This window comes from Pleurodeles waltl, chromosome 2_2 (assembly GCF_031143425.1).
Source record: "Pleurodeles waltl isolate 20211129_DDA chromosome 2_2, aPleWal1.hap1.20221129, whole genome shotgun sequence".
NCBI classification, from domain to species: domain Eukaryota; kingdom Metazoa; phylum Chordata; class Amphibia; order Caudata; family Salamandridae; genus Pleurodeles; species Pleurodeles waltl.
The window spans coordinates 1169275709-1169290000 of record NC_090439.1 but is presented as its reverse complement, the minus strand read 5'-3'; the positions used below and the strand labels follow the sequence as shown (position 1 = coordinate 1169290000).

General features: G+C 47.2%; 1 protein-coding gene across 1 annotated transcript in view; it reads left to right on the top strand.

Annotated features, from left to right (window-relative positions):
• The window catches only part of ADCK5 (aarF domain containing kinase 5), a 187301-nt gene that overhangs the window by 38699 nt on the left and 134310 nt on the right, over positions 1 to 14292 (top strand). The window contains exons 2-3 of the mRNA XM_069221151.1: positions 7007 to 7110; positions 7878 to 8033. Of these exons, the coding sequence (XP_069077252.1) occupies positions 7007 to 7110; positions 7878 to 8033 (260 nt within the window). The remainder of the gene's footprint in view (positions 1 to 7006; positions 7111 to 7877; positions 8034 to 14292) is intronic.

The following is a 14292-nucleotide window of genomic DNA, read 5'->3' as shown; positions in this document are numbered from 1 at the left end:
ACTGATCACATCTTGATTTTCAGAGAAAGGGCTGTCAGCAACTTGTGTAGGAAAGTGCCACTGTTGGCATGGTTACCACCCCACTTTGTGCCTAGTGTTGATGCCAACTTTGATTGAAAGTGTGCTGGGACCCTGCTAACCAGGTTCCAGCATCAGTGTTCTTTCCTTAAAACTATACCTTTGTTCCCACAGTTGGCACAGCCCTGGCACACAGTTAAGTCCCTTGTAAAAGGTACCCACGGTACCAAGGGCCCTATGGACAGGGAAGGTCTCTAACGGCTGCAGCCTGTATTATGCCACCCTGGGGGATCCCTCACTCAGCACATGCACACTGCCTCACAGATTGTGTGTGCTGGTGGGGAGAAAATGACTAAGTCAACATGGCACTCCCCTCAGAGTGCCATGCCTACAAACCACTGCCTGTGGCATAGGTAAGTCACACCTCTAGCAGGCCTTACAGCCCTAAAGCAGTGTGCACTACACCACAGATGAGGGCATAGCTGCATGAAAAATATGCCCCTACAGTGTCCAAGTCCATTCTTAGACATTGTAAGTGCAGTGTAGCCATATTGAATATATGGTCTGGGAGTTTGTCATTACGAACTCCACAGCACCATAATGGCTTCACTGAATACTGGGACGTTTGCTATCAAACTTTTCAGCACAATAAACCAACACTGATGCCAGTGGGAGATTTATTGAAAAATGCACACAGATGACATCTTAGAGATGCCCCCTGTATGTTAGCCCAACTGCTAGTGTAGAAATGACCGGTCTGTGCCAGTCTCCTACTTTCAGACAAGTTTCTGACCACATGGGGTGAGTGCCGTTGTCACTCTGTGGTCAGGAACAAAGCCTGTTCACACCTCCCCCTGCAGGAACTATAACACCTGGCGGTGAGCCTCAAAGGCTCCAGCCTCGGATTACAGTGCCCCAGGGCACTCCAGCTAGTGAAGATTCCTGCCTCCTGGCCAAAGCCCCACTTTTGGCGTCAAGTCCAGCGGGAAAATTTGGAAAAACAGAGAGGAATGACCACCCCAGCCAGGACCACACCTATGGTGTCAAGAGCTGAGGTGATCCCCCTTCCTGCAGAATCCTTCATCTTGGTTTGGAGGGCAAGGGCCAATAGGGATAGGAATGCCCCCCCCCCCCAAAGGGAGTGGGCACAAGGAGGGTGCCCTCTGACCCCTAACACGCCCCTAAATCTAGGATTTAAGGGCCTCCCTGAACCCAGCTCACCAGATTCCTGGTGACCTACAAAGAAGAAGAAGGACTGCTAAGCTGAATCCCCAGCAGAGAAGAAGGAAGATGACAACTGCTTTGGCCCCAGCCCTACCGGCCTGTCTCCTGCTTCAAAGAACGTGCAAAAAGAACAGCGATGCATCCAGCTGGCCTAGTGACCTCTGCCAACTCCAGAGGACTGCCCTGCACCCAAAAGAGGACCAAGAACTCCTGAGGACAGCGGCTCTGTCCCAAAGAATCTTTCAACCAAAGAATCTTTCAACTCCGAATGCGTGAGTCCTGACCCCTATGCACCAGACGCCCACGGCCCGTGTCCAGGTGGTCGACCAGCAAGAAAGAATCCCCAGGTGATTGGGAACAAGAGCCCACCCTGGGTTGACCCCTCCAAGCCCCCATGACAGCGCCTGCAGAGAGAATCCAGAGGACCCCCCTGACCACAAGCTCCAGACGAAGATATCAGATGCCTAAAGGACCCACTACACCCGCAGACCCCAGGCCTCGGAGAACCTGACCCCTGGTGCAGCATCAACCAGCAGGCGGCCCTCTGCCCTATCCGACCAGTGGTGTGCCCGACGCCCAGACACCCCTCCCCAGCCCCCCCCCACCCGGGGTCCCCCAGTGATCTCTATTGAAAACCCGATGTCCTGTTTGCACCCGGCCACGCCTGTGCCACTGAGGGTGTGTGTTTGGTGCCTACTTGGAGCCCCTCCAGTGCTCTTTCAAACCCCCCTGGTCTGCCCTCTGAGTTGCGGGTACTTACCTGCTGGTTGACCAAGATCCAAGTACCCTCCTGTCTCCATAGGAGCCAACGCTAATTTGGTTCCTCTTTGACCTCTGCATCCGACCGGCCCCGTGTTGCTGGGTGTTTGGGGTTAACTTGAACCCCCTACAACGGATTACCTATATCCCAGAGATATGAACTGTAAGTTGTGTACTTACCTGTTAGTGTTCAATCTTTTCTTCCCCCAGGAACTGTTGAAAATTGCACTGTCTACTTATAGCTTTTTGCCATTTTAAAGAAAACTGTGTACATTGTTGGTTCCATTCAAAGTTCTAAGTATTAATATGCAAAGTACCTTACATTGTACGTACGTACCTGCAAACTGAATTTTGTGGTTCTAGAAATAAATTAACAAAATATATTTTTCTATATAAAAACCTATTGGTCTGGAGTTAAGTCATTGAGTGTGTGTTTCTTCTGTTGCTTGTGTGTGTACACCAAATGCTTAACACTACCCTCTGATAAGCCTAACTGTTCGACCACACTAGCTCTTTTAAGCCTCTGGAGACCCCCTGGACCCTGTACACACTATATCTCATTTTAGTATAGTATATACAGAACCAGCTTCCTACACCTTGGTTCTGCATAGTGTTAATATCGCCGTGTACAGTGATCACGCCCTCATTGTTGAAGCGCTTGATATTTTTGCTCCTCTGAAGACTGGCAGATTTATTAGGGAAATGCCTTCTGCTAAATTATATGCAGGTGACTTGGGCTAACAAAACCAACAATGCAAATGGGTGGAATGTCGCTGGAGATGCTCAGAACATAAATGAGACATTGTCCGGAATAAATCTACTCACAATGCATACTAGAAGAACGTGCACTGCTCGAAAATCTTCACAAAGAGATTTGAAAAAGGGTGGTTCCTCTGCGGAAACAAAGCTTTAAGATAGTAAAATCTTTTCATCCACCTGCATATGAATTCTTTATTCCACTTTCATCAGGGTAAAGATCAAGAAGATTTATGATAACTTAGTACTTGAACCTGGCCTGAGCTCTCTGAATCACCTTCAAGATCTGCCCCACTCGGCCGCCCAGTGTGGCCTTGGCACTTTTAGGGACATCCTCATCCGGGGTGTAGAAGATACTTTGCAGTCCATTCAATCAGGCTATTCAAGAGATCCCGGCACGTTTTATATAATTTTCTCTCATCCTGCCCTTTTTAGTGCTTATGTAGCGCAGCACTTTAACCTTTCGCTTTCTACAGCAACGTCCCAGAGCGTGGAAACATGCTGATGTCCTACCACTGCTTAAGAAACCCTCCGTGTAGTCGCTTGAGTTCGGTAATGCTTTGTACACTGGTGTCCATGACCGTCTACTGACTTGACTCCAAAACATTCAAAATACCACTGCCAGATTGGTGTGCCACTTACCTCCAAGATCTGTGTTGCTTCCTATTTTGAAAACGCTTCATTGGCTGCTTGTTTGCTTGTTTAGAGTGTGTCACTTTGAAATTCTCTTGCCATGTTCATAGAACTCTTTATGCCAGAGTCCCCGGTACCTCCTTAGTAGAACTTGGAGGCCTGCCACTGGAAGAAGCTTCCTGATAATATGAGCGTCTAATTTTGGGAATTTTAAGAAGCTACTCTATATGAGAGTGATTTCTCAAGACCGGTTACATCATCATGCCAGGATACTGGTATCATCGTGGGTCTAGCATGGGCACTGCTTTGGAGACCATGTAAGGTGGGACATGGTCTGTGGTGCCGAGGTATGGGAGATGGATGCAGATATGGTACCCTGCAATAATACTTGTCCGGGGCATTCGCCTGTTTCTGTAATTCCATGATCCGTGGTGTAAGGATCGACCGTCCTGCTGGGTTTCAGAAAGCATCTTAACTCATCTTTTCGAATTCTTAAGCTGGTGTCTAGTAAAAGAGAGCTAAATTGTTAACCTCCATTTGAAGTTATTTACTCTGTGACTGTTTGATGTAATGATGGTTATACTTTAGAGTTTATATTTAGGCCTTCTTATATTCAATACCTCACGGTCCATGTGGGCTACACAAGAACTCAAAGATGTAAACTTGAAACTCCAGAATATGCAACGTGTGGTCCATACAGCAAGGGTTCTGCTTTTCCGTGGCGTCTCAGCACAGCATTGACGGCTTCAAGAGCAACAGTTGCAGGAAATATTGCGCTTATGTACATTGCTCGGACTGTCTGAACTGTGCCCACAGCCTACGTTGAGGACTCTCGAACATAAGACGACAGTTCAGATCACTAGCACCTCTGTTGTGAAGGCTTGTATGTGATGTACATCCAAGAATGCAAGGCCTTGTGATTCAACTTTATCTAATACTAACGTCTCTAGGCACCTTCAAAAATCCCACCTGAGATGTTTACCTGCTGTCCAAAAGAATTCGGCGACCACGGTGATTGCAAAGACAAAACAAATATATTCTACTTCTCAATCAATCCAATGTAGCAAGAATCATATAAAAACGTACAAGCAGCACCACCTGGTATTCAGACCTCCTAAAGTTCTGGAATTAAGTTGCTGCAACATCTTATGGTACCGATAAGTAAGGGGGGGGGTAATGCATAGATTTAACACCCAGAATCGACATTTAAAATAAATGCACCGTTCCACTTGGAGCCCATGAAGATCTCGCTAGCCGATCTCTACCTCGCCAACCCAACACTGGCCTCCACATACCTTCTGATTGTTGCAAATTGGTTTGATGTGCTTTGGTACAGTGCGAGTTGGCTCACAAATTCGGAGTTCGCAAGTGTGTTCAGTACTGATCACAGTGTAGGAGACAATTTCATAGATCTCGTGGAGCTGTGAGAGGCGGAAACAAATATTTTGAATGCAAAGTTCAGCCGACGTCTCATGGACAGGTACTTATCAAGCAAAACCTACATGTTTTTTACCGGGGTGATGGGAGATTTGTTTTTCAATATGGTCGTGATTGTGGACTCTACTGGTGATGAGAGGAGCTGCCACGCAAGGGCCTCTCCAGACGGGAACGCAGAGAACCCCTGGCCGGTTTCAGCCTTGTGGGGCTCCTCAGGATGTATAGCGTGGATCCTGTGGCACAGCACGCGAGGGACCACGTCTGGGCCTACTCATGGCCACGGAAGGGAGGAATGCTCCTGGTGCACAGGAACCAACCTAAATCTCCCTCAGTAGGCCTACATTTGCCCAAAGAGGTGTGGGGGCGCTAGTGTTGTCTTCTGGAGGGATCCTCGCCTGGCTGTTCAGGTTGCACTGGTACCGTAAGGAGCAGGGTTGGCACTGATTCGCACTGGGCAGTTCCTATGTCATGAGTGGCACAGTGGACGAAAAAAGGATGGGTTGGGAGCGCTCCAGTCGTCGACACTATTTCCAAACATTCCTCCTACAACCTTTTGTGTATTTACTGGAGTGACTGTGTCCAACATTTTAAGATGAGTTTCTTGGGCACCTGTTCTGAACAGTATAACCTCAGTCTTGGCTTGTTTAAGCTTTACCAGCTCCTGAACTTGGCATCTGCAAGGTGTTGGGTCTGGAGCACCAGACCCTGCTTGTGCATGAAGGCAAGTATTGGGCTGATATGGATCTATAAAAATTTAAAAAAAGGTGATTCTGATCATTGATTTGGAAACGAAAAGGTGATTGAAAAGTAGTTTTCTTTTTTGCTTAAAATACAATTTCCTGTACATTCCACAATTAAAAACATATTTTCTTAGGACGACTCAGCATGCAAGAAATGTCCAGCTGATACTAGTGTACCATTTACTAAAAACAGCCCTGGCACATATTGTGAAAAATGACTGCTCGGCTCTCGTGCTCGTGATGAATCACTTGGCTATCACCTCTCCCATGGCAGAGTGTCCTGGTGTGGACCTCGCCGGGCACTTTATCATCCCTGTCTTATCACTTATGTCAAAGAGCAAAACATGCACGAGGCAAGAACAGATGCCGCTACAAGTAGTCATCGCGGACTCCTCCACGGCTAAGGTTCTTTATATATGTGCACATATACAGGAGGTTTGTTAGTGCACCACATCCTGTATAAAAGATTATGAGCTTCCTACATCTCACTGTAATGCCACGGTTGGAGGCACATGTGTGGTAAAAGTATTAACCATTCACCACCCAGCACATGTTCCACCTACTCCCCTTACCCTCATGCACCTCAGTGAGACCAACAACCTACAGAGCGCCACCTTCCTGCGTGCACCTGCATGCAAACCTTTAAATGCTGTCATAGAAGAAAGCACATACCCTCCCACCACCCGCTCCTCACTCGGTCCCAGGTGACATCCACACTGAACACCTATTCCAACCACCTTCTGAAGACACACCACCACATCTCTCCTATAGTGCCTCACTGCGCCACAGCAGAACTCGCCACACCTTCTGGAGCTCATCCACAGACCTCTCAACATCCCGAGCCCTTTGAGAAGAGCACACATCTCTTCCTCGCCTTAGGTGGACCCAGGGAAAGGATGAACGTAGGACTTGTATCAGTCACTTACTCCTCACGGCAGCCTCAGGGGGCTCTTGGAAAGGATGGACGTAGGGCCTGTGCCGGCTGCCTCAGTGTTGATTTTGTACATTGGTGCCCAGCGCAGACTGTCTCAGAGTTGAGTTTGTATGTTGATGCCCTGTGCAGGCTGTCTCAGAGTTGAGTTTGTATGTTGATGCCCTGTGCAGGCTGTCTCAGAGTTGAGTTTGTATGTTGATGCCCTGTGCAGGCTGTCTCAGAGTTGAGTTTGTATGTTGGTGCCCAGTGCAGGCTGTCTCAGTAGAACTGCTTTGGTAGAGTGCGGATCTAGGTTAATCTTCTAACAGTTGGTTTTCCCTTTCAGAAGGCCTCTGTCCTCTGCAGGAGCTGGTGTGAATTGTAGAGGCCATCTCTTTGCAGTTTGGTTTCTATCCTGATACCTTGTGTAGGCTCCTTTTATATTTTGTACCTGACTGCCATGAGCTGGTTGTTCATGTGTTCTGAAGGTGATGTTTGATCTGTCATGTGTACATCCGTCCCCCAGGTGCGGTTGTGTCGTTACCACCTGTTGCTGCTCCAGAAGGCTCACAGCCAGCGGCCTCTCCCTCTGGTGATGTGTCACAGGGGCGCCAGCTCTCAGCCCTTCAGGTAAGATGTCTTCAGTCTACCTTTGTACTTGTCACATCTGTGCCATGGTGCCTGGCCCACTAGCTGCTCCCATACGAACTGCGGGCACTTTACCAGAATGCACCCAAAAGCTCTGTGACCAGGATCCCCTCCAGCTTGAACTCCGACCTCCTGGGGTCTTCAGCCCTGCCCTGGATTGAACTGTGTGGTCCCCTGCATGTGGTACCTTCTTCCCCCTTGCTTCAGTCTTATCTCCTTTTTCAGTGCTTCTCCTTGTGTGCCCCCCAGCTCTCCTGCACCATGTCTTCAACCAGCATCTACTCCACTGCACCTCTTCACCTCCGTCACTTCATCCACTTTGCTTCTCTACCCTTTCTCCTGCCCTTTCTTTCTCTTACCCTGTGGTTCTCTGTCCTTCTTCCAGTTTTCCCCACTTACCTTTTTGTTTCTGTTCTCAGTTCGCCTTGCCTCCGCCCTCCTTCGCTTTGTCATCTAGTCCTTGGCCGGAAGTAGGGGACTGCGTTGCAGAAAGTAGTAGATGGGCCAGGGGGCTCTAGACTGCTATCCTGTTCCATGTATGTTTCTGCGGTGGCATCCAGGGGTTGGTGGGAGTCTTAGTGGTCATCTGGGCAATGCCAGAGCATCTGTGTTCACCTCACCTTAGACTGGTGGTTCATGATCATCTCGCTCTCCACCATGACCCACACTTTAGGTTCTAACTTCCGCCACCAGGCACTGCTTCTTATCCAGCCCGCTTGCCTCCTGACTTTCCCTCATCCCTACAACAGGTCATTCAGTCAACGACCAAACCTGCTGAAGAAGGCGCTGCGAGGCATGGCCTTGTTGGCTTTGCCTGTAGCTGCTGGCGTGTGGTACAGCCTGGCAGAAGCCCACGAGAAGAGAAAGATGAGGATCGTGGTGGAGGGTGTGGGCCGCTTCTGCAGGTAGGCAGACTCTGCTCCTTTCAGTTTGCTGTACATAATGTACCTTTTCTGCCCATGCTTAACTTGTCTGTCTATGTCTAGCAATACTTGTGAATAAATAACAATTTCCTCTCACCTCCAAAATGTTGCAATGCTAATATTTTATCACAATTAATGTGTAGAGTCAAATGCTGCTAGCGAGCTATTAATGTTGGTGGGTATAACCTCTGAAAAGTGATACCAGAAATGTCAGTTGTGTTGTTTCCTTTCTTTGCAACTGTTGGGTGTGGAATTCTGATAGCTGGAAGCGAGCAATAGAAGAATTTCTAGGGGTCTATCTGATGGCGGAAGGCTCCATGGTGCATACTGGAGCCAGGCCAAGCCACCGGCTCTTCCTTAGGAGCTTGTGTTTACCTCCATTGTAGACGTGTTTTAGCCTGACCGTGTGATGGGGAGGCACCTGATGTCTGTCCCTTTAGCCAGGTTTGGAGGGGTTTTGTTTCCACAGGCCAGGTAGCAATGGGTTGAATGTTAATCTGTCTGGCCCATGATACCTACCGCCACCTCCAGCTATAAGTGACGCACACTCTCAGCACTGTCCCCACTGTGGCGTTGCAACATGGAAGCCAATATCCCTACAAACATAGAAAAATACTTCCAAATGTGCCATATACAAGTCCCTCTTACGCCTTTGCTTGAGTTATGGGGTTCACCCCGGTAGGTGAAATAGAATGGTGAGGCACTAAAAGCTGCCCATCCCTGCTTCTCATTGTATTGTTTCTTGAGCTCTTTTAATTCTTGACGCTTCCACTGTGAAGGCTTTTTAGGTCTCACCTGAGACTGCACATGCGCTGTTGTTGGCAAGATCTTTTGTTATCTAAAAAAAATAAAAAAAGACTGAAAAAGGGCTCGGAGCCTGGCCATTAATGACCATTGGTTTGCTTCATCGTCACTCTCCTTTCCTTGCTTTTCATTGGTCAGTGCGTGTCTGTTTCAGTATCTCTTTTGTGTGTTTGTCTCTTTGATGGAGCATGGACCAAGCCCTGAAATGTCTTATTAGTGTTCGGATGCTGTCCTTTTTTTTTTTTTTTTTCCTGAAACACTCTATGTGAGTGCATGTTTTGTGCAGCTGTCTCTCTTGCCTGCCTCTGTTCTGCCCCACCCCACATCGCTCTCAAGCAGTGTGCTTTTGTGCAACTGCCGTTCCATGTTACCGATTCTGTGTTTCTTTTGTGTATATAGAAGAAGCTGTGCCCAAGAATATGTTTGGTGTGGGGAGATTAAGTGATGTGCCCAGTATCACAGGATGTTGAGCCAGGACTCAAACCTGGTTCCCCTGCTCCAAAGTCTGCAGCCCTGGCCCACGCCCACATCATTTGCCCAACCACTGCCCTCTCCATATTCCTCATCTCGCCATGTGCTTCTCTCCACCATCTGCATTGCTTCTAAGCCCATTCGACCCACGTTCCACTTAGTTTTCATCAGCAGTCAATAGGTCCTGGAGCCCAAGACCTTGTGACTGTGCCAACTCTTGTCCTCTCGGGCATTGAGACATCCACGTAGATAGCTGTTCCAATCATTGCCTAGAGGGGCTAGTGGGATTTATGGACAAATATAGCACCAGTGGCATACTTAGCCTACACACTGTCACTGTGGTCAGTGTGTGGTCTTTCCCTGCTGGGTGTATGTGACATCAGCTATGCAGGGCGCATGCTCCAAGCCTGCGTAACATGGGCTATGTCCTTGGAGCGTGCCTTTGACACTCAGTGCTGAAAAGCCAGCAGCTGAATTAATAATCAGTAGAGGTGCGAGGGGTGAAGCTTGGTGTGTGAGACAAGGCAGGTTTCCGCAAGTGCCCCTAAGACGCGTTTCTCTCAGTGTACAGCAGCCACTACAGTCGGTACCAATGTGCTCAGGGCGAAAATGCTGTAAACAGCTTCAAACGGTTTCTTCTGGATTCAAATGCGCTACATGGGTTTTTGGACTTTGGATTGTGTTTGTTTAGCTGACAAAACAAGAGAAAATACACTATAATCTTTAAATAAAAATACCAGCCAAAACTGAGAAGCAGCGTTGCAAAGATACAACGAGAATGTGCTGTGAATGCTCGTTTGATGTGCAAAAAAAAAAAACATAACCCAGCTCCTGGAACCATTAAACATTTGTAACTGTTCAACTGGAATTTCCACCATTTTACTGGCCGGCTTTAGCTGAGTGCCAGTTCAACTTGGAGTAGTTGTGCTCGTGGTGATCATGTGAGATGTTTTTTTTTTTTTAATTTTTTTTTTTTTTTTTTAGTTTTTGCTGTTTTTTTTTTAATATCGCAAACTTGGCCCAAGGCCATTGGCTTTACATGAGCACCGGACACTGCTTTAAATGGGCCACTACTTGCAGGTACTAAGTACCTGCACTTCTTTACTTTGAGAGGGAAAGTACCTACAGTTCTCAGCAGAAGCGCAATACTTTTATTTAGCGAGTACCCCCATTTCCAGAAGCAAGCAGGTACTCTGCTAACGGGGTACCCTGCACTTCTATTTTTCTATTTTGAGCACTGGCACCAGATCATATTAGAGAAGGTGAGATTTACTTTTTAAGCGCATGGAGACAAGTGATTTGCTTAGATAACAAGATGTTAAGCAGACCCTGGGACTTGACAGTGTTTCCCCATTTCCAACCTTCCTGCTGCCTCTTTGACTTGAAGATCCTAAATAGAACAGACATGATCTACCCCCATTCACTCTGAGCCCTCCTACATTCTCTAGCACAAGGAGGAAGAAAGAACAGTTCTTATCTGTGACACAGCGAGAAAAGTCATATAAATAGTGAAGCGCTTTAGGTGAGTGCCAGATTCCCGTCTGACGGTAGAAAGTGGTTTGCCAATTTGGAATTAGGACGTCTGAGAACTTTATACAGTAAAGTGAAGAAGTGGTGTAAAAGGATGCAGGATTAGTGCGATTAAGAAGACAGGATCTGGTGGGGAATGTTCTCCATTCTCTGGCCTAGCTCATAGTATAAGACCGACACCTCTCCACCACCTCAGAACATTCATGGGCCTGCAAAGACTACGCCTTAAAAAGAAGGTCCTGCTGGAAGAATAAGACTCTAGGATTCCTGACTCCTGCTGGCACCTAGTGGCGTAAACTATGTTCCAACTGTCAGGTGGCTGCTCCGCGGACACAAGAAAGCAGAAGGACACTTGACTACAGGAGCGCCCAGCTTACCACAATGGACATGGCCCTGTGGAAGCCCCGGCTGTGAAGAGATCAGGTGCCTGGAAGCCTGCCTTCAAACCCCTGCTTCAGGAGCAGCCAGGAGGAACTGGGATTTCTCGTTTTAACATTTCTGGAACAAGGTGGCGTGGCTTGCCAAGAACAGTGCACCCAAGGCGGGCAAGTAAACCAAGTTTGTTCTGCTCTGAGCTTTCTGCCATGCTGCAAGCAGGTCCTGCAGGTCCTTGCCGAAGAGGTACCTGGTTTCATGGAGCCCTGCCCAACTACAGCCTCCAGCCTTGCCCTGCTGTAGGATTTTGACAATCAGCAAAATTCTCAACGTAAAAGTTTGGACTGTGGTAAATCTCTCCCAGCAGCAAAGTGACTTAATTAGCTATGACACTAAGGACCAGACGTATCAAAAAAACTTTATGAAATCGCTATTTAAGAAATGCAAAATGGTATGTCTGATTTTTGCAATTTGGTAATAGCGATTTCTTAAAAATCGCAAATGCTATTACTGAATCGCAAATAGAGAATCCAACCCCATTCGCACCTATGGGCCTGTTGCGAATGTTTTTGCATTTCCCACTTAGGAATTTGCAAATTAGGAAATGCAAATCCCAGGATGCTGGGGGCCTAAGGCTGCTGCACCCCAAAAATATTTTATGGGCTTGTGAAGCACACACATGCCTTAGGGGCATGTGTGCACTACATGTCCTTTTTAAAATTCGCGAATGCTTAACATCAAACTTTTATTTGTGGTCATTGCATTTCCTAAATGCCCAATTCACATTTAGGAAATGCTTGATACATTTGATTTGGAAATCGCAAATAGGAATTCTCTATTTGCGATTTCCAATTTAGAGAATCGCAATTTGTGATTCTCTAAACGGGGTCGCAATGTTATGGAATCGCTATTTTAGCGATTCCTTAAAATTGCATTGCGAATGCCTTTCATACGTTGTGAAAGGCATTTTTGCATTCGCAAACGGCCGAATTTTGCAATTCGCCCCGCTTGCGAATGCAGAAAAGCGTGATACCTCTGGCCCTAAGTTTTTACCTTCTCAGAGCTTTGGTGCAAAAACCAGAGCAGGAGCTCAGTGTATACAACTTTGCGGGACCATCGCTGGCTTCAGCTTTTAGACCCTTTCCTGCTGGAGGATTCCAGCTTGCAAGAGGTAGACTAAGTAAGAAAGTAAAAATTGTGACTGAGCAGCTGACGTCCATGTCATGTTTCGAATAGTGTTTTACTTTTTCTATGTGTTTTTGCCTTAAAACTTTAAAAAATATATATTACCCCCAATCCAATTTGAATCATTGAGGTATCTTTTTGCTTATTAAAGTTTTGTTTCCTCTCTTTTTCTAAATTGATATGGAAATTTGATCATGTTGTTTTGTATACTTAAACTTGTTGGTACTGCTGTAACATAACACATACTTTTCTGGGGAATTGCTGTGAGTTTATGCTGTAGCTATGAGGGATTGAACAGAGTTTCACCTAGATTTGGATTGACATCTAACCCAAGTGTGTTTATTACATTGGCAAGGGTACCCCCATCTCAAAATAACTTAAGCCTTCCTCCTTATGATCTTGAACATCCCTCTGCGTTCTTGTAGGAGATACTGTCCCCCACTTTTAACTTGTATCCATGATATGTTATTGCAAGGTGGAGTATTCCATGGTCTACATAGTATTTTATTTTTATCCTTCCTTACCCATTCTCTCCCAATCTTGAGTTTGTTCTCAGACTTAAATGTTGAGCAGTGATAGTCAATGGGAAACATTTTTGGTTAACCACTGAAGGGTCAAAAGTCCCATGTGCAGTGTCCACATGACAGCTGGCTGGCAGAATGGGTATACGTCTGGCGCAGGAGACCTGTATCACCAGATATTGTGTGTTGTGTCACCTTCAGATCTCCATTGCCTCCTGACGCCAAACAACAACACCTTCAACACTCTGCTTGGGAACAGCTCACCACGACCATCATAAGCTCTTGATTCTGGATCACCCATGGACTCCTGCCTCCACCACTTCTTCTACCTTGGGAGAAGGAGAATTAAAAGGGAACTCATCACTATTCTCAACGAGTCCATCATCTTAACTACCTTCCCCGATCAATGGAAACAAGCAGAAGTCAGGCCTCTCCTCAAGAAACCCTCCGCCGACTGCCAGCGACCTAAAAAACTACTGCTCCATCTTTCTTCTCTCCTTCCAGCAAAAGTCCTCAAGAAGGCCATCAATTGACAATTTACTAAACACCTGGAGAACAACAACCTGCTGGACACATCCCAGGCCGGCTTCTGTGCTAACCACAGCACCGAGACCACGCTGATCACAGCCACTGACATCAGAACCCTCCTCAACAGGGGAGAGACAGCAGCCCTGATCTTCCTCGAGTGCTCAGCAGCCTTCGACATAGTTTCCCACCACACACTCATCAAGAGACTCTGCCACATCGGTATACAGGGAGATGTCGCTTCCTCACAGGACAAAACTTTCATCAGAACATAAGCCCATCTTCTGTAGCATCCCTCAAGGTTCTTCCTCAGCCCCACCCTGTTCAACATCTACGTGACGCCCCAGGCCGACATCGTAGGAACCCATTGATTCGTCATCTCCTACGCAGATGACATCCAGCTCATCCTCTCCCTCTCTGAAGACCCCTCCAGCACTTGAACCAACTTTCATAATTGCCGAATGGATGGCGACCAGTGGTCTGATGCTCAACACGGACAAGACAGAAGTGCCGATCTTTGGAAATAACATCACCCCATGGAATGACACCTGCTAGCCCCCCGAACTCGGCCCCAGACCCACGCAGTCAGAACATACCTGCAACCTGAATTCATCCTAGATGTCCAAATCAACATGAATTGCCAGATCACTGCAGTCTTCTCCACCTGCTTCCTCAGCCTCAGCATGCTCCGAAAGGTCTTCAGTTGGCTCCCGGTCCCAGTCCACACCAGGAAAACCATCACCCAAGCCTTATTCACCAGCTGGCTCAACTGTGGCAACACACACACATCAGGAATCACCACCCAACTCTTGGAGAGACTCCATGTGATA